At 47.1% G+C, this 25,045-nt stretch overlaps 1 protein-coding gene across 2 annotated transcripts in view; it reads right to left on the bottom strand.

Annotated features, from left to right (window-relative positions):
* The window catches only part of SEPTIN5 (septin 5), a 31,348-nt gene extending 26,555 nt beyond the window's left edge, over positions 1–4,793 (bottom strand). The window contains exon 1 of one of the 2 annotated variants that reach the window (XM_082203367.1): positions 4,560–4,793. In XM_082203367.1, coding sequence (XP_082059493.1) covers positions 4,560–4,649 — 90 coding nt within the window. In that variant the 5' untranslated portion in view covers positions 4,650–4,793. Of the gene's footprint in view, positions 1–4,423; positions 4,522–4,559 lie in introns of those variants that run through there. The other variant, XM_082203366.1, reaches the window with a different exon arrangement.
* Between the last annotated feature and the right edge of the window lie 20,252 nt (positions 4,794–25,045).

Here is a 25,045-nt window from a genome sequence, read left to right as displayed (position 1 = left end):
TATTTCCCCCCCAGGCGCTTGTGGGGCAGGCAGCGGGGAGAAGCGCTCTTCTCCCCGCCGCCCGCCTTCAGATCAGGTCCGGGGACAGCAGGGAGACGCACTGCGTCTCCCTGCTGTCCCCAGAGTGGTGGGGCAGGCAGCGGGGAGAAGCGCTCTTCTCCCCGCCGTCAGCCTCCAAACCACATCGGGAGACAGCGGGATGGCGGCGTTCCGCCTCCCTCTGTCCCCCGACCTTGTGGGGCTGGCGCTGGGGCTCTCCTGAAGCCTGGAGAGCGAGAGGGGTCGGTGCGCACCAACCCCTCTCTCTCTCCAGGCTTCAGTGAAAGCCTGCATTCGCCCCATAGGACGCACCCACATTTCCCCTTCATTTTTGGAGGGGAAAAGGTGTGTCCTATAGGGCGAAAAATACGGTATAAAGAAAAGCAACACTGTCCCCAGGACTCACAGTTCCTGCTTCAACAGAAGGAACCCGCTGAGCTAGAACCCAGGCGCCCGGTCCTCAAGAGTTTCAGATAACTGGTCTGTGTGGGGAGGGAGCAAGCGTGTGTCCACACAAGTCCGGCCCCCAACATTCCTGCACACACCAGCACCATGGCAGACCTTTGATTATAGTCAACGCCAGTCAACGCGTGCTTCAGAGAGCCTCACACCATCAACATACGAACAGCTCTGCTGGATCCAGCCAATGGCCCATCTAGACCAGAGAATCCTGTTCTCACAGCAGCCAACCAAATGCTTATTATGGGAGGTCCACACATTGTATCCCATGCTCAGAGTAGACTCATTGAAATTGATGCACATAACTCTTTTTCTGCCCAGAATTCACATTTGGTTTACTATTTCTTCAGAATACAGTGGTCTGTTCTTAACCTGAAACTGTTCTTAACCTGAGGTTCCACTTTAGCTAATGGGGCCTCCTGCTGCCACTGCATGGCCACCGCACGATTTCTGTTCTGGGTTAGTGGAGTCTGTAACCTGAAGCACCTGTAACCGAGGTACCACTGTATAAGAGCACAAAGGAAGACACCAGAGCCCAGTTCAAGACATTTTGGCACCACAAAATGGCGCCCCTGCCTCCTTCCCTGCCAGGGAAGAAGGGGGTGAGTGAAGATCTACACCAGGAAGAAGAGAGGGGGAATAAAGATCTATGTCGGGAACGAGGGTGGGAGACCTAGGAGCCAACTCCTAGGGACTGAGATCCCTTCAGCTCCTTCAATAAAATACAGTGGTACTCAGGTTACAGACGCTTCAGGTTACAGACTCCACTAACTCAGAAAAAGTACCTCAGGTTAAGAACTTTGCTTTAGGATGAGAACAGAAATTGTGCAGTGGCAGCGGGAGGCCCCATTAGCTAAAGTGGTACCTCAGGTTAAGGACAGTTTCAGGTTAAGAACAGACCTCCAGAACAAATTAAGTTCTTAACCCGAGGTACCACTGTACCTGAGGGGGCCGGGGCCCCTCAAAGTTAAGGGGCATTGCCATTTAAACGGTGTAGGTTTGTGTGTTGTGATTACTTGGGACAGGGCATACCTCTCACCCCCAATATTTTTTTAAGTTGGTGGAAGGAGGCCTGCAGCCCCTCCTATTCACCAAGAGACCACTGTAGAGGCGGCGTTGGGGGACCACCAATGGATCCACAGTGACGGCAACGAGTGATGCACTCCTTGGAGGCAGGATCTGCTGCCCCTGTGGATCCCACCATCCAAAGTAATCCACCTCACCTTGTCTCATGGGTGGCGTTGATACATCACCCAGGCCTACTTGTGAGTCCCAGCAACTGGTAATTAGAAGCAATCTGCCTCTGACAGGGCATGAGGGCTAAAATGTGAAGCTCAAACCCACCCAGCCCTCCATGTTTACATTGGCTCCAGAACGAGGCAGATTTGTGGGCCTGCTTATGTCAATGGAATTCCAGCTCTGCTCAGCAAAGCACCCTCTGAATACCCCATTCATTGCTCGTGGTAAATCTAAAGAGGTCCTCCCAGCTGCTTTCTGCTCTTGATACACACAGAGGCTTCTTTCTCCCAAGCAGAACCACCTCCATCCTCATTTAAGAACTGCTATTCCAACATCTTCTCAACCAGGGAGTCAACCCAGTTTTTGCCGTCCATCTTTTCTTCTCCCTCCCTGGTCCCAAGACAACTGTTTAGGGAAGTTTTTAATGTCTGGTGCTGTATTGTTTTTAATATTCAGTTGGAAGCCGCCCAGAGTGGCTGGGGAGACCCAGCCAGATGGGCGGGGTATAAATAAATTATTATTATTATTATTATTATTATTATTATTATTATTATTATTATTATTATTATTATTACAACACGCAGTGGAAGCCATTCAACTTCCAAGGCATGTTTGAAAATGGAAGCATTTGCGTCCGGGTTTGGGGCATCCGGGTTCCAAAATGTTCAACGGAAACGTTCGAAAACCGAGGTACCACTGTACCAGTTTTTCTGGAAACCACAGGAGGGCAGAGTGTTCTTGCACTCAGGACTTGCTTACAGGCTTCGCATGGGAGCATCTGCTTGGCCACTATGAGAACAGGATGCTGGACTTGACCCAGCAGGTTCTTGTTCTATGTTCTTCAGATAGGGAGCTTGTGGCCCTCTAGGTGTTGTTGGCCTACAACTGCCATCATCCCTTGCATCACTTGCATCACTGACTCTGCTTGCTGAGGCTGATGGGAGATGTAGTCAAAGGACATCTGAAGGACCAGGCCCCTTTGAAAGCCTTCTGAGATGAACTGGTGGTTTACCACCACATCTAGTGGCAGCAGATTCCACAAATTAATTGCATGTTATAAAAATAAACATAAAAAGGAAGGAGACTCCATAAACTCTCCAGCCACAGCACCACCAAAGAATGCCATAAAACAGTTAGGCGTTAACTTTTATGGGCTTGGAAGGACAGACAGGAGGGGAAAGTTCGTCTCCTGCTAGGACAATACCAGTCAGTGCATAAACTGAATAGGGGAAGGGTCGTAGCTTAGTGGAAGAGCATCTGCTTTGCATGCCTAAGGTCCTGGGTTCAATCCCCAGCATCTCTAGATAAACCCCTGCCAGTCAATGTAAAGGTAAAGGTAAAAAAAGAGGTAAAGGACCCCTGGATGGTTAAGTCCAGTCAAAGGTAACGATGGGATGCAGCGTTCATCTCACTTAAGGCCAAGGGAGCCAGCGTTTGTCCACAGACAACTTTCTGGGTCATGTGGCCAGCAGGACTAAACCGCTTCTGGCACAACAGGATACCGTGACGAGTGCCAGAGCACACAGAAATGACATTTACCTTCCCACCGCAGCGGTACCTATTTATCTACTTGCACCGGCGTGCTTTTGAACTGCTAGGTTGGCAGGAGCTGGGACAGAGCAATGGGAGCTCACTCCAGCATGGGGATTCGAACTGCCAACCTTCTGAATGGCAAGCCCAAGAGGCTCAGTGGTTTAGACCACAGCGCCACCCGTGTCCCTGCCAATCAGTGTAGACTGTACTGAACTAGGTGGACCTGTGGTCTCACTCAGTACAAGTCAGCTTCCTATCATCCTGTGAATTAATGGAGGGGATATTAAGGAGCCTTTGCCCCCTTTGTCAAACTGCCTACTTCCTCCTTTCTTCTCAAAGCTTTGGACGGCAGGCAATAGAAGAGGAAGCCTTTGCAAGAGACCCAGAATGCAAATTCTTCCTCCCTGCCATCTGTCTCAGACAGGGTACTATTGGGAGGGACATCTCCCCTGAAAGGCAAGCTTTGAAAGTGAACATTCAGAAGTAACGAAATAGTAACAGATTGCTGCTCCAGCCTTCGCCTGCCCTCAACTCAGGCCTGACTCTGGCTGGCTCCCTCCGTCAGGCGCAATAGCATCCTAGGCTAAAAAGAAAGGGCAGGAAATTTATTCGCTGTCTTCCCCTGAATTCCCTGCCCAAAGCAAAATCATCTTCATCATGTGCATCTCGCAGTTTGACTTGGCACGGCGGAAGACATCTATGTCTAGAGTTACCATAAAAGCAGACTCCTTGGGCGCACGCACCCCAAATGACCCCCCACTGAATCAGAAACTCACACATCACAGTCCCCCAGCTGTCTGCACACCGGCGGTCCAGCGACTGGGCGCTGATCGGTCCAAAGTGGGTCAAACGCTGGGTGCCCGAGACCCACATGCAAATGTGCATTCAAACAAACATATTGTCTAATGAAATGGTACCCTATCCGAAACGTCAGCCCCAAATCAGGCACCCACAAAAGGCAGCATGTGTACATCAGTGTGTTTTCCTTCTGGATTCCACTGATGTGAGCGGCAACGATGGGAGGACAGAACAGAAAAGAGGCTGGTGTTTTGTTTTGTGGCTTGCATTTTATATAACCCACCGCAGCCTCTCGCAGATTCTGGCCCCCTCTTCCCCTCCCCTGATCTCTCACGCTCTGCCTTCGCCTCCTTACCGGCTTCCTCCTGTTCCTCTGCCCTTGGCAAGTCTCTTCTGTGGCTAACTGCTTCTCCCCAGGCACCATTCTTGTGCCCCCACCCCCTCCTCCTTCTCTCCAGCTCTCGGCTATTACTATAAATATACCCTTGTACCTTCAGCTTGGCTGAGTGGCTTCTCTGGGTCTGGGTCCTGGGAGAAAGCAGCCGCTCGACTAATCGCTCCTGAATAATGATTGAATCCATAATAACCAACGGCAGGCCAGACCGGGAGTCACCATGGGCCAAGCGGGAGAAAAAGCCCAGCCCATGCACTGCCTCCCAGCTTTGACTAAATCCATAAGGCTGCCACCCCCGCCCACACACGGGGAGAGAGAGAGAGAGAGAGAGAGAGAGAGAGAGAGAGAGAGAGAGAGAGGGGCAGCCTGGGCCTTTTCTGCAAGGCAACCACCAGCTGGCTAGAATTTCCTGTGTTGCTGTTGCCGCCTTGCTCACAGGAGGGTGGAATAAATATCAGACAACAAAGGCAGCGGCTGCCATGTGAGGAGAAGCAGCTCCCTGGGTGACAGTTTCCTCAGACAGTAGCAGCAGCACGGCGTAATGGTTAGAACAGGTCTGACTCGGTTCTGAGGCAGCGTCCTGCCCCGGAGACGAAGAGTCCTCTTCATCGCTTCGACTGGTGAACCAGAAGCTCTAAGAAGGAGGGAGGGTGATTGGTTGACGGGCCTCCAAACTTTCTCCCGTGGTGGAACTCAAGGCAGTGAGAGCCACAGCGCTGAGATCAGGAGATAAACATAAGGGCATAAGAGCCTGGTGGAACATGGCCAACGGTCCCTGTTGTCCAACGCCCTGTTCTCTCTTCTTTTAATACAAATTTATTTATTTGGTTTTTCAAATTAAAGTTTTGCAGAGATACATCAAACATAAATCATAAAAACAAGATTCCAAGGAATCTCTTGGACTTCCCTCCTCCCCTTTGTGGGTCCTATTCTTAATCATTTCCTTCCGCATCTTTTATGATAATCCAAATCTTTTACATCTCCATTGTGTCCAGAATTCACCATTAAACTACAACTGATATTCCAGTCCTACTAACAATTTTAACTGTTTGCAATGGTCTTTAAGATAAGTTATAATTTCCCCCCATTCCTTATTAATATTTTGGTCTTCCTGATTTCTGATTCTTCCGGTCATTTTAGCCATTTCAGCATAGTCCATCAACTTCATCTGCCATTCTTCTATGGTCTGGACTTTATCTTCTTTCCATCTCTGGGCCAATAACATCCGTGCAGCCATGGTCGCATACATAGTCTTTTCTGCTCCCTTGGGATTTCGGCACCTAAAATCCCTAAAAGGAACACCCTTTTCTCACAGTGGCCAACCAGATGCCTGTGGAAAACTCACAAGCAAGATTCAAGCACAAAAGCCCTCTGCCCTCCCTTCCAGCAACTAGAATTCAGAAGCATCCTTGCTTCCAAGTGCAGAGCGGAGCCATTGTGGCTAGGAGCCATTCTCCTCCATGAATCTGTCTAATCCTCTTTTAAAGCCATCTAGGTTGTGGCCCTCACTGCCTCCCGTAGGAGGGACTACCATAATTTGTGCTGCATGAAGAAGTATTTCCTTTCATCTCTCCTGAATCTTCCAACGTTCAGCTCCACTGGATGCCAACGAGTGTTATAAGAGATGTTGGTGCTGACCTTTAAAGCCCTAAACGGCCTCGGCCCAGTATACTTGAAGGAGTGTCTCCACCCCATCGTTTCTGCCCAGACACTGAGGTCCAGCTCCGAGGGCCTTCTGGCGGTTCCCTCGCTGCGAGAAGCCATGTTACAGGGAACCAGGCAGAGGGCCTTCTTGGTAGTGGCACCCGCCCACCCATCAGATGTTATGGAAATAAACAACTACCAGACTTTTAGAAGATATCTGAAGGCAGCCCTGTTTAGGGAAGCTTTTAATGTTTAACCGACCACTGTATTTTAATACTTTGTTGGAAGCTGCCCAGAGTGGCTGGGGAAAACCAGCCAGATGGGTGGGGTATAAATAAGTTGTTGTTGTTGTTGTTGTTGTCAATGCCATGCACAACTTCTCTTGTGACCTATAGCTTTCCTTTAAATGCATGTCCCCAACGCTGCAGGCTTTCCTCATAAGGGAAGGAAGCTGCAGAGATGCGTTGGCTACTTCCCCGGGGCTCGTAGGGCCAGATCTGGCCCACAACTTAGCTAACCCTGCTTTGAGAAACACTTGCCAGCACAAAGGCAAAGCCAGGAGGTGTTGTCTCAAAGCAGGGAGAGCAGCCCTACAACTTGAGTTCTGCTCGAAGGGAGAGCATCTGGGTTAGGAAACCAAGCACACGCCCTTGAACATTTTGCAAAATAAAAACAAGGGCACGCTTGTTAACGCCCTTAGTCTCATGCTACATATGGTTTTGCAGGCCCCACCCTCTCCATTGCTACATGTCAAAGGCTCTTTGCGACATCCCTCCCCTTTGCAGTAGCCCCTGTCCTTCCTCCACCAATACAAAAGCCAAGAAAGACATGGTTCCTAGATTACATGATAACCTGGAAAATGTCAAGGTCCAACAATGCTATCAACGTTTCAAAACATGCCTCAGCACTGCATGGCGCATTAGGCTTCCTGTATACACATCTACCAACATCATTCCCTTGATATTCAACGTGTTGGTGCTGACCTTTAAAGCCCTAAATGGCCTCGGCCCAGTATACCTGAAGGAGCATCTCCACCCCCATCGTTCAGCACTGAGGTCCAGCTACGAGGGCCTTCTGGTGGTTCCCTCACAGCGAGAAGAGAGGTTACAGTGAACCAGGCAGAGGGCCTTCTCGGTAGTGGCGCCTGCCCTGTGGAACACCCACCCATCAGATGTCAAGGAAATAAACAACTCTCTGACTTTTAGAAGACAGCTGAAGGCAGCCCTGTTTAGGGAGGTTTTTAAGGACTGGTGTTTTTATTATGCTTTTAGATATGTTGTAAGCCACCCAGAGTGGCTGGGGAAACCCAGTCAGATGGGCAGGGTATAAACACTGGCGGAGGAAGAGGAGTGCGGGGGGGGCGCACCACCCCCGGCAGCACGATCCCAGTGGGGTGCCATCACGACTGCCCCCCAACCCGCTCTGGGCACCACGCCCCCACAGGCGGCACAGCACGCCCCTGGGATGTGCACCAGCCCCGCCCCATCTGCTCTCCGCCCCCCATGAAGCTCCACCACTGGGTATAAATAATAAAATTGTTGTTGTTGTTGTTACTGACAGGAATAGACTAATCTGTCAGTTTCATTTTCTCTCTCCGTTTCTCATTTTTCCACTCTTAAATACAGTGGTCCACATTTCCTCATCAGTTTGCAAAGTAAAATAAATAAATAAATAAATAATACAGAACTTTAGTGTGAACTAATATACACATTTTTGCAAAGCAATCCCTCCTTAGAGATTTTTGTATACTATTTGAATGCATCTATTGATGTGTGCACCTCTATGCACACTTTCCCCTGGTACATGCATTTCTGTACACATCACTTCGCTGAAGAACGGCATTGCAAAATTCAGAGAAGTTGTGAATCTCAACCACTTTGCTCAAGAACTTTTGTGTCCGGGTTTTCGCTTTCTGAAATATGGCCGCCCTAAAGAAGCGAACACCAGTGAATTCTGCTCCTGTTTCCATTTTCATCAGGGTTCTGCAACATCCCTAAGAGGAAGTGAGTTTTACACAAAGAAGAAGTCTGTTTGCAAAGCAGGCCAAGGTTAGAGCTGCAACAGCATGCTCACGCCAGAGCAAGAATTTCATTAGGTTATAAATCTAAAAGGGCTCAAGCAGCTGTTCTAATACATCTGTAAATGTCTCTCATCAACTAATCTGCTTTGGGATGTAGTTGAGGACCTCCAAGGCACTTGCCATTTGGCTAATTGGTAACCTGGCCAAATCGCAGCCTGTAAATTCTCCTTGAAATATGACAGGAGCTTTCATAACACCATCTATTGTCCAAAGCAAACAACATAAGCACATCCCCTCCCAGCCCAGCCACACCAACGCATGAAAAAGAGACACAGAGAGGAGGTGAAAAGAGGACTAAATAAGATACACAACCAACCAATGTTAGAAACTGAGATATATAAGGTAAAGGTAAAGGGGCCCCTGACCATTAGGTCCAGTTGTGATCGACTCTGGGGTTGTGGCGCTCATCTTGCTTTATTGGCCGAGGGAGCCAGCGTACAGCTTCCAGGTCATGTGGCCAGCATGACTAAGCCGCTTCTGGCGAACCAGAGCAGCGCACAGAAACGGTGTTTACCTTCCCGCCAGAGCAGTACCTATTTATCTACTTGCACTTTGACGTGCTTTCGAACTGCTAGGTTGGCGGGAGCAGGGACCGAGCAGCGGGAGCTCACCCCATTGCGGGGATTCGAACCACCAACCTTCTGATCGGCAAGTCCTAGGCTCTGTGGTTTAACCCACAGCGGCATATAAACCAGGTGCCAAATGGCTTCTTAAACCAGGGTTGCAGCTGCCCAAACAGAACGTTGAGTTGCCATTTTGGGGCCAGACGGCTTGAAATGGCAAAACATGAATTTGTTTTGTTGTTCCTGAAATACATTCTGATTGTGCAGATAAACTATAACCGACAGGATTCCAAGGGACATGTTGTTAGTATGTGAAAAGAGACAAGATACAAGGATCCCCAGGGAGACACCTTCAGATGGTGGAGATGTCCAGCGCCATCCTGGCACCTGGGCACCTGCCAAATTTCACACACTGCAACCAACCACAGGGAGTGATGAATATCCAGCTTGCACTGGTACATTGTGGGAAATAAGAACATGAGAAGAGCTTCCTGGATCAAACCAATGGCCCATCACATCCTAGCACCATGTTCTCACAGTGGCCAACCAGATGTCTCTGGGAAGCTTACAAGCAAGACAGCGCTCTCCCACCTGAATTTTCCAGACACCGGTATTCATACGGCCTCCAACAGTGGAGGTAGAAGAAGAGTTTGGACTTGATAGCCCGCCTTTCACTCCCCTTAAGGAGTCTCAAAGCGGCTTTTTCTTCCTCCCCCACAACAAACACTCTGTGGGGTGGGTGAGGCTGAGAGACTTCAGAGAAGTGTGACTAGCCCAAAGTCACCCAGCAGCTGCATGTGGAGGAGCGGGGAAGCGAACCCGGTTCACCAGATTACGAGTCTACAGCTCTTAACCACTACACCACACTGGCGCCCATAAATACATACATATCATGGCTTGTAGGCACTGACAACCTTGACCTCTATGAATTTGCCTCTTTTAAAGTCACCTGAGATGATGGCATCTTGTGGGAGCTAGTTCCATACGTGTTGTGCGAATAAGTCCCTCCGTGGGTCTGTTCTGAATCTGCCAACATTCAATCTGCTTCAAAAGAATGGCCAAAGGCCACCGAGTTCTCTGTCCTGCTGTCTCCAAATGCAGAACACAAAACACAAACGCACCTCCTACCCACTGAGGGAAGAGCTTGTTGGAAAAAGCAGGACCCAGTTAGTGGCACCTCTCCAGGGCGCTTGGGGCCAAGCAATGACCCACTGCTGGTGCCCCATAGATCAAGGACTTTGATGGGGAGTCTTGCCCTGGGTATCGTCTAGGTCAGCGTTTCTCAACCTGTGGGTCCCCAGATGTTGTTGGACTACAACTCCCATCATTCCTAGCCAGCGTGATCAGTGGCCAGGGATGATGGGAGTTGTAGTCCAACAACATCTGGGGACCCACAGGTTGAGAACCGCTGGTCTAGGTGCTTTGACAATCAACCCCTCTTCCCAGGGAACTCTGTGAGGAGAACAGGGGCCTCCTCACCATTCTCTCCTCCCTTAACAAACTGTGCTTCCCAAGTTTCCTTGGGGGGCTGACAAAATGGTACAGGGGTGCTTTAAATGCAGAGTGTGGGTGTGGGCCTAGTTAACTGGTGACCTGACTCAGAATGGGCTGAAGAACACAGCATCTCCTAAGCCATGTGCTCCTACAGCACATTGCAGCAAATCCCAGCTTCTAAGGATTTCTGATACAGTGGTACCTCAGGTTAAGTACTTAATTCATTCCGGAGGTCCGTACTTAACCTGAAACTGTTCTTAACCTGAAGCACCGCTTTAGCTAATGGGGCCTCCTGCTGCTTCTGCGCTGCCGGAGCATGATTTCTGTTCTCATCCTGAAGCAAAGTTCTTAACCTGAAGCACTATTTCTGGGTTAGCGGAGTCTGTAACCTGAAGCGTATGTAACCTGAGGTACCACTGTACTTGTACAAACTTTAGAGCTGAAGCAAATTTCTTGTAATTCAAGCAAGCTGTTCAGTGCTGTGAATCAGGAGAGGGTAATTATGTGATGCAACAGCTGTCATGCAAGAGGAAGTTCCTGGGTCTTGGAACACTTCCCAGCTCCCTTCTCCTTTCCTACTTCTGAACAGCCGCTCTAGCTCCATAAAAAAGTCTATTTTTAACCTCCCTGATGATGTGTTGTCAGGAAAGACCATTTTGCCGGCGTTTTGGCTTTCTCTCCTTCCGACGCCTTCGACCCTGTCTCCATTCACAACTTTTGAAAACCAGCTTTCGTAAGGGATGGCTTCCCAGGAGTCGAGAGCGATGACTCCCTCTAATAGCGAACAGGGGTGGTGAGTGCCGATGGACATGGAGGCAGAACATGTCTGATGATAAACCAGAGGGCCGTATCAAGCAGGCTGCGAGGGAGGGAAAGGAAACACCCAAGATCAAAATCAAAACACTAATGATCTCTAAAGGCAGGAAGCAAAACTGCCCCACTAAAAATAAAAACAGCCCAAAGGACTGAGCATTCTCAAGAGCCACGAAATGTTGCCAATTGGAAAAGGAAAGTGGAAAAATGGGAGGGTGTAGGAATGGAATATTCTAGAAAAGGGGCATGGCTAGCTGGCTGGCAGAAACCCTGAGCAGGAAAACTCCCATAAAGTGTTATACAATATAGAAGAGTATTTCATGTAGGTTTCATTTGTGACATACCCAAAATACTGCAGTCGTTGGCAGTGTCCGGGCAGAAATCAGCAAAATGGCTTGGAAGATTCGGACGTTGGACGTATGGCAACCCAACTTTGCCCAAAAAAGCTCAACCACTTTTTTGTACAGATTTTCACTTTTTGAAATACCTTGGAAGTCGAACGGAATCCATTCCGGGTCATGTGGCCAGCAAAACTAAGTCACTTCTGGCAAAGCAGAGCAGTGCACGGAAATGCCATTTACCTTCCCGCCAGAGCGGTACCTATTTATCTACTTGCACTTTGACGTGCTTTCGAACTGCTAAGTTGACAGGAGCAGGGACCGAGCAACGGGAGCTCACCCCGTCGCGGGGATTTGAACCGCCAACCTTCTGATTGGCAAGCCCAAGAGGCTCAGTGGTTTAACCCACAGCGCCACCTGCATCCCACAAAATATAAATTTTGTTAAAGAAAACAAATATGGTTTTCCAGACCTCTCCTTAAAGGGAGGCTCAAAAGATGGTGACAAAAGAGAGGGCCTTTTCAGTTGCGGCTCCCCGTCTACTAGAGACTGCCACCTGTGCTTGCATTCCTCGCCAACCCCATCTGACCCCCACCAAACTCAACACACCTCCCTTCACATCTCACCCAAGCTCTCTTCTCCTCACGGTCCCTTAAAGCCCCCACAGCTTATTCAAGCCCCGCCCCCATGTCCTCACAGTTCACCTGTGTCCCTCCATCCCTGATCTATTCGAAGCTGTTGTTTAAAACTGCCATTTTAATACCTTCCTTCCCACTTGCTCCCCCGCCCAACCACGCAAATCCCAGATCGTGATGCAGCACTACAAATCCTCCAGTGGGGGGCTACGTGACGACAGCCTTACAGTTTTTTATCTATAGGAAGATATGTAAGATAAAGATTGGAGGTGTTGTAGGAAAATGTTGATGCTTTATGTGCATTTTTCTATGGGATGATGTATTTATGATTATTGTTTTTAAACATTACGTTGCTTGGAAGCCTGTCAGGTAAACAAAGGACTAATAAATTTAATAAATAATTTTATTAAAAATGTAAAGAGGTGAGATGAGTGTACTGCCTCTCCCCAAATGACCTTAGGCTATAAAGAACACTGCACTGTTGTTATTATTATTATTATTTTTATCCCAGCTGCTTTTGCCCCACTTGGTACCAAGCTGATTCCGTCTCGTGCATCAGATAATTCTCTCTAAGGGAGACCTTTGTCCACCGAGTCAGCAGCTGCCTCAAATGGAGCGGGAACAATCCAGGCATTCTGCCTCAGCCATCTTAAAAGGACACTCACTTCCTCTGAGTGCAAAACAAACCAGTGGGTGTGTCCAGCAGCTATTTTCTTTTCGGTCCAAAGTTATTGGGTTGTAGTCTATGCTAGTCCTACTCAGAATAGACCCACTGAAATCAAGGGGATTAATATAGCCATGCTCATGACTTTCAGTGGGTTTACTCTGAATAGCCATAAAGGCTTCGCTGTTCCTCCATGGTTAGAGCAGTGATAATTCTGCTGGGAATTACAGGTAGGCAGTCTGCTCTTGTGCCAAGAATTGTAAGTTGGAAGGAATTCAAAGGGTCATCTACTCCAAGACACTGCAATGCAGGAGTCTATGGTTCTCTGTTCCTATTTTGGCAAACTAGTAATCATAAATAGGTAAAGGTAAAGGGACCCCTGACCATTAGGTCCAGTCGTGACCGATTCTGGGGTTGCGGCGCTCATCTCACTTTACTGGCCAAGGGAGCCGGCGTACAGCTTCCGGGTCATGTGGCCAGCATGACTAAGCTGCTTCTGGCGAACCACAGCAGCGCACGGAAATGCCGTTTACCTTCCCGCCGGAGTGGTACCTATTTATCTACTTGCACTTTGACGTGCTTTCGAACTGCTAGGTTGGCAGGAGCAGGGACCGAGCAACGGGAGCTCACCCCGTCACGGGGATTCAAACCGCCAACCTTCTGATCGGCAAGTCCTAGGCTCTGTGGTTTAACCCACAGCGCCACTCATGTCCCAATAGTCATAAATAAATAAGAATAAAAATGTGCACCCCACCACTGAAACCATTCCATTGTAACTACCCAACCTCCCAAAATTTCAACACCTCTCACAATGGTTTGACCACTTTCCGTTTTAACTGTACAAATTCCACAAACAGCCTCCATATCTCCTCAAAATCATTTCTCCTGCATAGTCCCCGTCTTACCTTAACGGCACACGTGAATTTGTCATTAACAGCTATATCCCACACCTCTTTATGCCATTCTTCCATTTTATATTCTGCTTGCCCCTTCCACTTCCTAGCTATAACAATTTGTGCAGCTGTCAATAAATTTGTGAGCAGGTCCTTCATAGCCTGCCAACCTTCCACCCCATCGTAAATTGATAAAAATGCTACCTCTGGACTTTTGGTCAGCTTTAACCCAGTGATTTCTGTTATCTCCTCAAACACCCTTTGCCAAAATAATTGTACACATTTACACCCCCACCACATGTAAACATGTGACGCAGGTGGCGCTGTGGGTTAAACCACAGAGCCTAGGACTTGCCGATCAGAAGGTCGGCGGTTCGAATCCCCACGACGGGGTGAGCTCCCGTTGCTCGGTCCCTGCTCCTGCCAACCTAGCAGTTTGAAAGCACGTCAAAGTGCAAGTAGATAAATAGGTACCACTCCGGCGGGAAGGCAAACCGCATTTCTGTGCGCTGCTCTGGTTCGCCAGAAGTGGCTTAGTCATGCTGCCCACATGACCCGGAAGCTGTACACTGGCTTCCTCGGCCAATAAAGCGAGATGAGCGCCGCAACCCCAGAGTCGGTCACAACTGGACCTAATGGTCAGGGGTCCCTTTACCTTTAGCTTTTACACATGTGAGCATAATTCCCTGTTTCCTGGCATCCCCCTCCTCCCTGGTTATGTTATTATTCTTATTGTTGAAGATATTGTATACATCCCAGCATACTAAGGGGCTGTTTGTGGTTTTCAACCCTTTTTTGCTTAACCCCCCCCCCAAAAAAAATCCTGTAATCTGTTGCAGTAGAACCGCCACCCGCTCTCCCTGCCCCCACACAAAATGAGAAAGAGAAGGGGGGGACTAGTAATTCATTTAACAGTTGCCACATTTCGAATTACAAAACTTTCCAAAGGGAGGCGGAAAACCTCCAGTTTTAAACAGACCAGCTGATGATGAAAGCGCACGTAATATTTCAACAGAGCAGATATATAAGCATACAGCACAGGCGTTCTCTGCACAACAACATCTACCAACCAGGAAAGTGGATAAGGAAATGAGAAAGGAACCAGGAGCTCACATCAGGCTACTGACTTCTCAGGCAGACAGGCCTTCTCACCTCCCTAAATGTCACTTTTAATACTGGACTCTGGTGCTCATCCCAAGAAGCAACCAATGAGTTTTAGCCCTGTGCAAATTAAAAACCCTCTCCCTTTTTGCAGAATTCTGTTCTTCCACTAGAGGGGTGCACCGGACTGCAATACACGCAGCTATAACCTCCTCGTCCCTTGTCAATCTTCCTTCTACTAAATTAGCCAGACCATTGTTTGATTATTTTCCAAACAGGGTTCTGTGGAAGGCTCCCCAGGATGGTCTGCTAGCTAGGGATCATGGGGGTTGTAGGCCAAAAACATCTGGAAGGCCAAGTTTGAGGAAGCCTGCTCAAAAGTCATCTTACATAACACATCTGCATCTATACTTAGTGGAGAGGAAGCAGCCAGCCTGCCTTGTTGCATAGTTGTTCTGTTGGGATTTTTAATATACTTCAACTGAGAAAATGAAAGCTCAGCTGAGTGATTTGTGACCATTAATGTTAAAAATCCAGCAACGGGGAATTTCTGCAGTGCCCTCCTTTCCCTGATGCCCAAAGCACATGCTTATTTTGCTTAATGGTTAATCCAGCCTTGCATCTAACCCTATATTATCTACAAAGACTGGCAGCAGTTCCCCAGGGGTCCAGATGCAGTCCTCTCCCAGGTGGGGATTCAACCTGGGCTCTTTCGCCTGCTTTGCCACTAAGCCACTGCCCTTTCCCCGTAGCTCCTCTGACAAAGATGCAATGGCTGGCCCAGTGCTGGATTTACGTATAAGCTAAACAAGCTGTAGTTTATGGCAGAATCCGAGACCAGGGAGAAGAGTCGGTGGAAGAAGACTGGAAGAAATTTAAAGACTATCTACAGAAATATTGTAAAATTAATCAATGTTAGAAGGATGTTGGATAGAAACTAAGGGGTTTCCAGCTATAACGATTTAAGGGAATATGAAAAAAGGGTTATAAATGGGTTAAAATCTAACGGTAAGGATTTGCTGAACCAATAAATTGAAGTGGAATACAAAAAAGGGAGGTATGAGGAGGTCCGGGAAATAAGTTAAAAGAAAATAAGTAAAAGGAAAAATGTATGTTTTCAACTGTTTTTATTTTGTTTTTTTGTTTTTTTCTTCTTTACTGTTATATTTCAAAAAAAAATTAATAAATATTTTATAATTAAATAAAATAAACAAGCTGTAGTTTAGGGCCCCACTCTCTTGGGGGGGGGCAAAAAAATTAAAGGGGGGGAAACTGGGTGTACATTTCCAAAATATAACATTAAAAACAAGTAAAATAAAACCTACATACAGCAACAGTGTTTTGTGTTGTGTAGGCGCCTATGATGTAAGAAAGGGTTCCTCAAACTCAGCCCTCCAGATGTTTTTGGCCTACAATTCCCATGATCCCTAGCTAGCAGGACCAGTGGTCAGGGATGATGGGAAATGTAGTCTCAAAACATCTGGAGGGCCGAGGTTGAGGAAGTCTGATGTAAGTAATGTGCCCCCAATCATTTTAAGTTAGAGCTTATTAATTATTTCATAGAATCATAGAGTTGGAAGAGACCACAAGGGCCATCAAGTCCAACCCCCTGCCAAGCAGGAAACACCATCAGAGCACTCCTGACATATGGTTGTCAAGCCTCTGCTTACAGACCTCCAAAGTAGGAGACTCCACCACACTCCTTGGCAGCAAATTCCGCTGTCGAACAGCTCTTACTGTCAGGAAGTTCTTCCTAATGTTTAGGTGGAATCTTCTTTCTTGTAGTTTGGATCCATTGCTCCGTGTCCGCTTCTCTGGAGCAGCAGAAAACAACCTTTCTCCCTCCTGTATGTGGCATCCTTTTATATATTTGAACATGGCTATTATATCACCCCTTAACCTCCTCTTCTACAGGCTAAACATGCCCAGCTCCCTTAGCCGTTCCTCATAAGGCATCGTTTCCAGGCCTTTGACCATTTTGGTTGCCCTCCTCTGGACACGTTCCAGTTTGTCAGTGTCCTTCTTGAACTGTGGTGCCCAGAACTGGACACAGTACTCCAGGTGAGGTCTTACCAGAGCAGAATACAGTGGCACTATTACTTCCCTTGATCTAGATGCTATACTCCTATTGATGAGGCCCACTATTAATATATTTCTTCTTAATTGTATTTCACTATTAATATACTTCTTTGTATTTCAGTTCAACAATTGCTTTGATAAAATACATATTTTGTTATGTGCAAATGGCTTTAAGACTTTTAGGTCCATAAATTACTATTTAGCATATATTCAACACAAAATCAGCAACAATTTGTTGTTGACAAAAGGACAGCTGGACACATAAAGGGCCTCATTACCTTAAGTAGCTTAGGGCCTCATCAAACCTAAATCTGGCCCTGGACCATAAAGAAGGCTGATCGCCGAAGAATTGATGCTTTTGAATTATGGTGCTGGAGGAGACTCTTGAGAGTCCCATGGACTGCAAGAAGATCAAACCTATCCATTCTGAAGGAAATCAGCCCTGGGTGCTCACTGGAAGGACAGATCCTGAAGCTGAGGCTCCAGTACTTTGGCCACCTCATGAGAAGAGAAGACTCCCTGGAAAAGACCCTGATGTTGGGAAAGATAGAGGGCACAAGGAGAAGGGGACGACAGAGGACGAGATGGTTGGACAGTGTTCTCGAAGCTACCAGCATGAGTTTGACAGTGGAAGACAGGCAGTAGAAGACAGGAGTGCCTGGCGTGCTCTGGTCCATGGGGTCACGAAGAGTCGGACACGACTAAACGACTAAACAACAACAGCTTAGGGCCTCATCAAACCTAAATCCGGCCCTGAGCAGGCCCAAGGCAAGTCATGTATTCCAATTTCCACGGTGGAGATGCAAAATAGAGTTGGGTTTTTCCCCCCCTTCAAGGACTCCACAAGAGTTGGCCTCCCTCCAGCTGAAGCTGCCCGTGACCTCGAGGGGAACAAATTTTGGTATGAAGTGACAAGTATTATGTTCCTGAGCCAGCAATATCAAAGCAGCCGAACGACACCAAAAAGACACGCACACCGAGGCCCGGACACATAATACAAACGTGGATCCTCCTTTCCGATCCAGGGCAAAATGAAAACAACCGCCCTTTTGTCTTCTATCCTTGGCAGAGTGAAATCAAAGGAGCCTGGAAGCGCTTTGTCTCCATCTGACATGCTGAGTGCAGACATGTTTGGGAGGTGGCAGTTTTATGAAAGGGTGAATTATTTTACCCAAACGAGCCGTCGGTCAGCTGAACTGTACACTTGAGGCCCTCGGTGCTGGGAGCACAAGCCTTATATTGAGTCTTTCAGGCCCTTGGGTCCAGGGAAGGGCTGTAGCTCAGCGCCAGAGCACATCACATTGCACATAGAAGGTCCCAGGTTCAAATCTCGGCATCTCCAGGTAGGGCTGGGAACGTCCTCTGCCTGAACCCCTCGGAGATCTACAATTTCCAGAGTGGTTTATCAGCCAATGCCTCCTCCCAGGGAATTCTGGGATTTGTAGCGATTTAAGAATGGGGATGCAGGTGGTGCTGTGGGTTAAACCACAGAGCCTCGGACTTGCTGATCAGAAGGTCGGCGGTTAGAATCCCTGCGACAGGGTGAGCTCCCATTGCTCGGTCCCTGCTCCTGCCAACCTAGCAGTTCGAAAGCACGTCAAAGTGCAAGTAGATAAATAGGTACCACTCCGGCAGGAAGGTAAACGGCGTTTCCGTGCGCTGTTCTGGTTCGCCAGAAGCGGCTTAGTCATGCTGGCCACATGACCCGGAAGCTGTATGCCGGCTCCCTCGGCCAATAAAGCGAGATGAGCGCCGCAACCCCAGAGTCGTCCGCAACTGGACCTAATGGTCAGGGGTCCCTTTACCTTTACCTAAGAAGAATAGAGTTTTCCTAACAACTCTCGACACCCTTAAGAAATTACATTTCCCAGGGGAATAAGCTCTGACTGTTTAAAGTGGCATGATGGTGCTTTAAATGTATGGTGTGCCATTTTGAATATCATCATTGTTTTCTAACATAAATCTCTCAAGTTTCTTCCACCATGTACTCGTTGCAGCCCACATGCTCTTAGGGTTAATCAATAAATAAATCTGAACAAGACTGGTGAAAATTTAAGGAACTTTGGAATAGTAAACAGAAGACAATTAACTACAGTCTTTCTGCCATTTTTATGAGAAAGTATGGCATCTTAAAAAGCAGAGACATCACCTTGCCGACAAAGGTCCGTATAGTTAAAGCTATGATTTTCCCAGTAGTGATGTGTGGAAGTGAGAGCTGGACCATAAAGAAGGCTGATCGCCAAAGAACTGATGCTTTTGAATTATGGTGCTGGAGGAGACTCTTGAGAGTCCCATGGACTATCCATTCTGAAGTAAATCAGCCCTGAGTGCTCACTGGAAGGACAGATCCTGAAGCTGAGACTCCAATACTTTGGCCACCTCATGAGAAGAGAAGACTCCCTGGAAAAGACCCTGATGTTGGGAAAGATGGAGGGCACAAAGAGAAGGGGACGACAGAGGACGAGATGGTTGGACAGTGTTCTCAAAGCTACCAACATGAGTCTGACCAAACTGCGGGAGGCAGTGGAAGACAGGAGTGCTTGGCGTGCTCTGGTCCAGGAGGTCACGAAGAGTTGGACACAACTAAACAACAATGGCTTCACCCAAAATGATCAACATTTTGAAGCTCAGAATAGCTTTATCATAAGTTCACTTCTTTTAATAGGTATTTGTTACTCCACTTCTGTACTTAATATTATTTTAAAAGATTTGGACAAGGATTTACCCACAGGTTATTTTTAATAACATTATGTTATTCTATTTCGCATGAGTTGCATTCTCTTAATCTCCAAATGAAATACTTTTTTAAGATAACGATAAAGGCAACCAAAATGGGGAAGGTCTGTGCCTTCCTTCTCGTCGCACTTAACATACCAAAAAAAAATGAAGAGTGTGTCGCTCCCATGGCAACCATTTGCTTGCTCCCAATCTCAGCGTGTGCCTCTTATTTGGCAACCGCGCCTCACACTCCTCCTAAAGAACTAAGCCCTTGGCACTGCCAACAGATGTCAAAGGCTTTGGATTGGGCTCCCTCGCTCTGCGTTACACCAGCGACCCTGTTTGCCCTCCAGAAAGGTCCACTGAAGGCTCAAAAGGAAGATGGCACTCTCTCCAGAGTTGCCTCGGTGTCAGCATGGTACTGCCAATTTCCCTGGGTGCTGGGTGGGCACGCTTGGCACACAACTCTAGAGCTAGCAATGACCAGACTTAAGCCACATTCGCACCGTACGTTGGATTTCCCCCAAAAGAATTATGGGAGCTGTAGTCTGTTAGGCGTGCTGAGAGTTGTCAGGAGACCCCTGTGTTTCCCTCACAGAGCTACAATTCCAGAGCACACTCGGAAGAGGGGTCGGTTGAGGATGGGTTAGTCTACGCCAGTGATGGCCAAAATTGGCCCTCCAGCTGTTTTGGGACTACAACTCCCATCATCTAACAGGAGCAGTGGTCAGGGATGATGGGAATTGTAGTCCCAAAACAGCTGGAGGGCCGAGTTTGGCCATCACTAGTCTACGCTTTCTCCATCTCTTTTTCTTTCTTCGCCTGAACTGCAACGGAAATCATCCTTCTTTCTCAACGCCAGAATGTCACAACTCTGCCAAGTCTGTTGCTCAAGCCCGCTTCATTTGGGGTCAAGAAAGTTCTCCTTTCTCAGTATTCGTGGTTCCTCTTTCATCCGAGCGTCATCTATGCAAATAGCTATCTGAATTCTCCAAGAGCCCAAGGTTTCTAGAAGCACAAAAACTATTTTTACGGGGATGGGAGTGCAACTAAGCAGGAAAGCAACTCCTGAGCAGCCCATTGGTGGCAGTGCAGGGCCAGTTGGCATGGAATTGTGACGGACGTTTGGAGTGGTGGAGGCAACGGAATGGAGTATCCTGAAAGAGGGTGGTGACTGACCAGTGCAATAGCAGGTCAGGAAATGCAACAGCTGTATACTGTCTGTACTTTGTTATATAAGAAAAAGTTTGTCAGCAGCCTGGAGGACTTCATTGATCGACAAAAGAGAAATGTCATAAATAAAAATAATTAGTGACATGGAGGCTTTTTAATTAAATAGGAAAGGGTGGTGATCTATCATTGGTCTTAGTATTACATTTGTAAGTTGCTCTGGGTCACTTTTGTGAGTAAAGCAATTAATAAATATTATTGATAATAATAATACCGGAGGCCTTTACAGTGTGTAAAAAAAGGGCTGAAAATGGACTCGATTCCAATACACATATCATTAGTAGAAGAAGAAAGAACTACCAGATGGAATTAGTTTAAGGAAGCTCATTTCCTAACAGCTAAGCAGCCTAGAAATTCCAAATCTTCAATGTACGAATATTCAGCAGAGGCAGAACATAAAAACATCATGGCTGGCAGCCAATGATAGCTTTAAACTCCATGAATCTGTCAAATTCTGTTTAGAAGAGCTCTGGTGGATCAGGCCAATGGTGTCTCTAGTCCAGCACCCTGTTCTTACAGTGGCCAACCAGATGGAGAGGCCAAAAGCAGGACTTGGATGCAGCAGTTGTCCTCTTGCCCCTCGTGATTCCCAGCAACTGTTAATCAGGGGTCTACTGCCTCCGATAGGGGAGTTGGAACATCGCCGCCCTTGTGGCTGCTAGCTGTCGGTAACCTTCTCCTCCAGGAATTTGTTTCACCCTTGTTTTGGAAACCATCCAAGATGGCGGTCATAGCGACATGGATGTCGTGGATGCGAATTCCATCGTTTGCGCTGTGTGAAAAGGTCTGCCCTTCTGTCTGTCCCGTCTTCCAACGTTCAGGTTCCTTGTATGGCTCCAAGTTCCAGTGATTTGAGAGAGGCCTTTCCAGAATTATAGGGACAGAACTACCAAAACTTATTCATGTATGTGACTATAGCAGTAAGAATGTTACTTGCCCAAAAAATGAAAAGAAGAAGTCCCAGTAAATGAAGAATGGGTGCAAAAACTGAAGTGAATTTGGATAAGCAGAAGATATTAAAAATGAATTTAAGTAATCGCAGAAAGAGAACGAAGGAAGTCAAGTTTTTTAATGATTGTAAAATCAGTGAAATGTATATATCTGAAAAGTATAAATAAAAAAAATAAAATAAAAAGAGATGTTTTGGGTTGGGAAATGAATGAGGAGAGGAAAAGAATTTGGTTCAGTTCACATTCCAAGATGAACCTACCAAACAGACCATTTCTAAAACAAAACACAATCTAAAGCACAGCCGTCCTTCAATGTTTGCTCTTCCCTGGATTTGCAGTGCAGTTCTCAACCCAAGTAACAAGTGCAACAATGCATCTACTGGGGTAAATTGTGCCTAAAAAGGCATATATTTGTGACAATAACATACAAAAACGTGCTGTGCTGGGTGGAATTGCGTGCAAACAGGAGATTATTGGGAGAAATTCGCCTAAAAATGCTGGTTAATTTTCATGAGGACCTTTTTTAAAAAAAAAAAAATGCAGACTGATGTGGAAATGTGGAGAACTCAGCTGCAGTTCACAGACATCCTGCCTCCAGCTCAGCCCATACAGACAGAGGTTATTATGTGCAAGCAATAAATAAATCTGTATTTAGGCAAGGAGCCTAAATACACGCCTTGCAGCAAAGTATTTCAGAGGAGGCCTGCGACATACCCTCCAACATTTCCCTGATGAAAATAGGGGCATCCTATTTAATAATAATTAATTAATAATTAACGGGTGGCGCTGTGGGTTAAACCACAGAGCCTAGGTCTTGCCGATCAGAAGGCCGGCAGTTCAAATCCTTGTGACAGGGTGAGCTCCCGTTGCTCGGTCCCTGCTCCTGCCAACCTAGCAGTTCGAAAGCACGTCAAAGTGCAAGTAGATAAATAGGTACCACTCTGGCGGGAAGGTAAACGGCGTTTCCGTGCGCTGCTCTGGTTCGCCAGAAGCGGCTTAGTCATGCTGGCCACATGACCCGGAAGCTGTACGCCAGCTCCCTTGGCCAATAAAGCGAGATGAGCACCACAATCCCAGAGTTGGCCATGACTGGACCTAATGGTCAGGGGTCCCTTTACCTTTAAGGAAAAAACAGGACATTCCAAGAACAAATCAGAATACTGTTGAGGGCAGAAGAATGCAATGGAATTTGCAGCCCCCCGCTCTGCAATGTTTTGTTGTGAGTCTCACTTGTAAGAATGCAAGAGCAGCCCCACCGGATCAGGCCAACGACCTATCTAGTCCAGCATCCTGTTCTCACAGTAGCCAGTTAGATGCTTATGGGATGCCTGAAAGCAGGACCCGGCTGCTACAGCAACTCTTCCCACGTTGCTGGGAATTGCGAGGCATACTGCCTCCGACAGAGCACAGCTACGTTATCCCGTTTCTGTGGGGCAACTGGGGGAGCGGGCTGTTGCCTCCACGCTCTGCTTGCCAGTTTCCCAGGAGCATCTGGCTTTCCACTGTGGGAAACAGGATGCGGGACTTAATGGCAACTTGGCGTGATACAGAAGGGCTCGTCTAATATTCAAAATTCCTAATGCAAGCTGAGTTGCATGAGAAAGCGAGCTCACCACAGCCTCAAGAGCCCCTCAAGAGTCAGCACGTGAATCAATCTTTTCACATCGAGAGAGTGTGGGTGTGAGGACGCATCGGTTTCACACATTTATATCCTGTCATTCTCCCGTCACAAGTGGCCTCTGCAACAAAATGTTGCAGCATGACAAAATAACAAAAATAAAAACAAACAACAGCAAACACAACAGCAAACAAACAAACAAAACTGTAAATAAAAACAACATCAAATCCATAAAATGGGATTCTCCGAATCCCTTCACTTTCCTCCCCTGGTTCCTTAATTTTCTTTTTCAACTGCATATCATTTCTACTCCAAATTATTTTTCTCCCTCATATTTCTTACACTATTTCTAAAATTACAAGTGTTCTTAAAATCCTGCCAGTGTATTAACCTGTTTACAATACTTTTGTAAGTACATAACAAACATTTCCCATTTTTAAAAAAAACTTCTTGTCCTCTTCATTTCTGAGCTTTCCAGTTAATTTAGTCCATTTAAAAATAAAAATAAAATGTTGCAGCATGAAGTGCTGCAGTTCTGCATTCTAGGCACTGAATTCTATCCCCGTACCTCCATCTTAAACTTTTACTTTCTCCTCCTGCTTAAGCCCCATGAAATCCACACTTCCATCTCCATTCCCCCAACAAACACCTCTCGAGGCCCCAAAATATATGATCTGACTGGCATCAAGAGCGTGAACAAAGTCTGCATGCAACTCTGGAAACTCAGAAGTCAAATTTTCTTTAGGTGCGGGAAATTGTCAACAGAGCAGAAGGGAAACATAAGCGCTTGCACACTTTCCAAAGATCTCATGTTGCGCAACTTATTTTACCCATTTTTGCCAAGGAAGAAAAAGAGACCTTTCAGAACGCCGCTTGGTCTGCCTGCTATAATTATTACTTTAATCTGGTTCAGCAAGGCCAGTGAAGTTCATAGCTCCCGGGTTCGGAATACAAATCTGTCCAGCTTGAAACACCCGGTTACATCCAGTGTGAACAGAGTGCCATTTTCCTGAAACAGTTCTCCAGTGTCGTGGACTGGCTGGACACAGAGGGATGGTGGAGACACTAGCTGGGCCACCCCCCAAGGGATGAAGGCTCAGAGCCCAGGGATTGGTGGTGCAACAAGGATGGGTGGTCAGAGGGAGAAGAGGGAAGGAGCAGACTGGGAGGACAAGGTATCAGAAGTGGCAACAAAGTTTAGTGAGCAGGAAGTGGCTGTGGCAGAGAGACCTCCAGAATCAGAGGCAGAAGTGGAAGCAGAAGAAGAGGGAAGCCAAGAAACAGAGAGGAGTCAGGCTGGTGAAGAAGCCAGGGGGTCTCCCCCTCCTGCTGCAATCAGCTCCCTTTCCACCAGCCTGCCAGAACCAGAAGAGGTATGAAGAAGGAGGAGCAGTGGCAGGTGCTCTGGCAGAGTCTCAGATTGCTTGGGAAGGACCCAGGAGATGAGGAGGCTTAGGCAGCTGTGGGAAGGTGTGGACCTTCATGTCATGAACTTCTACTTAGTATTGATCCAGAGTCGATTCCAATGTATATTTAGCAGAGTAACAACTTAAACAAGTTGCAGGATTCCCATGTATTTCATCCAGCAGAACTTTACCACTACTGAAGGCAAATGATAGATAGATAGATAGATGATAGATAGATAGATAGATAGATAGATAGATAGATAGATAGATGATAGATAGATAGATAATACTTTATTCGGCTATAAGCCCACAAGGTAAAAACCCATCAATAAATAAAATAGCATTTTACATTCTAAA

The sequence above is a fragment of the Podarcis vaucheri genome, assembly GCF_965113315.1.
Source record: "Podarcis vaucheri genome assembly, chromosome: 16".
Taxonomy (NCBI): domain Eukaryota; kingdom Metazoa; phylum Chordata; class Lepidosauria; order Squamata; family Lacertidae; genus Podarcis; species Podarcis vaucheri.
This window is presented reverse-complemented; position numbering and strand designations above follow the sequence as displayed.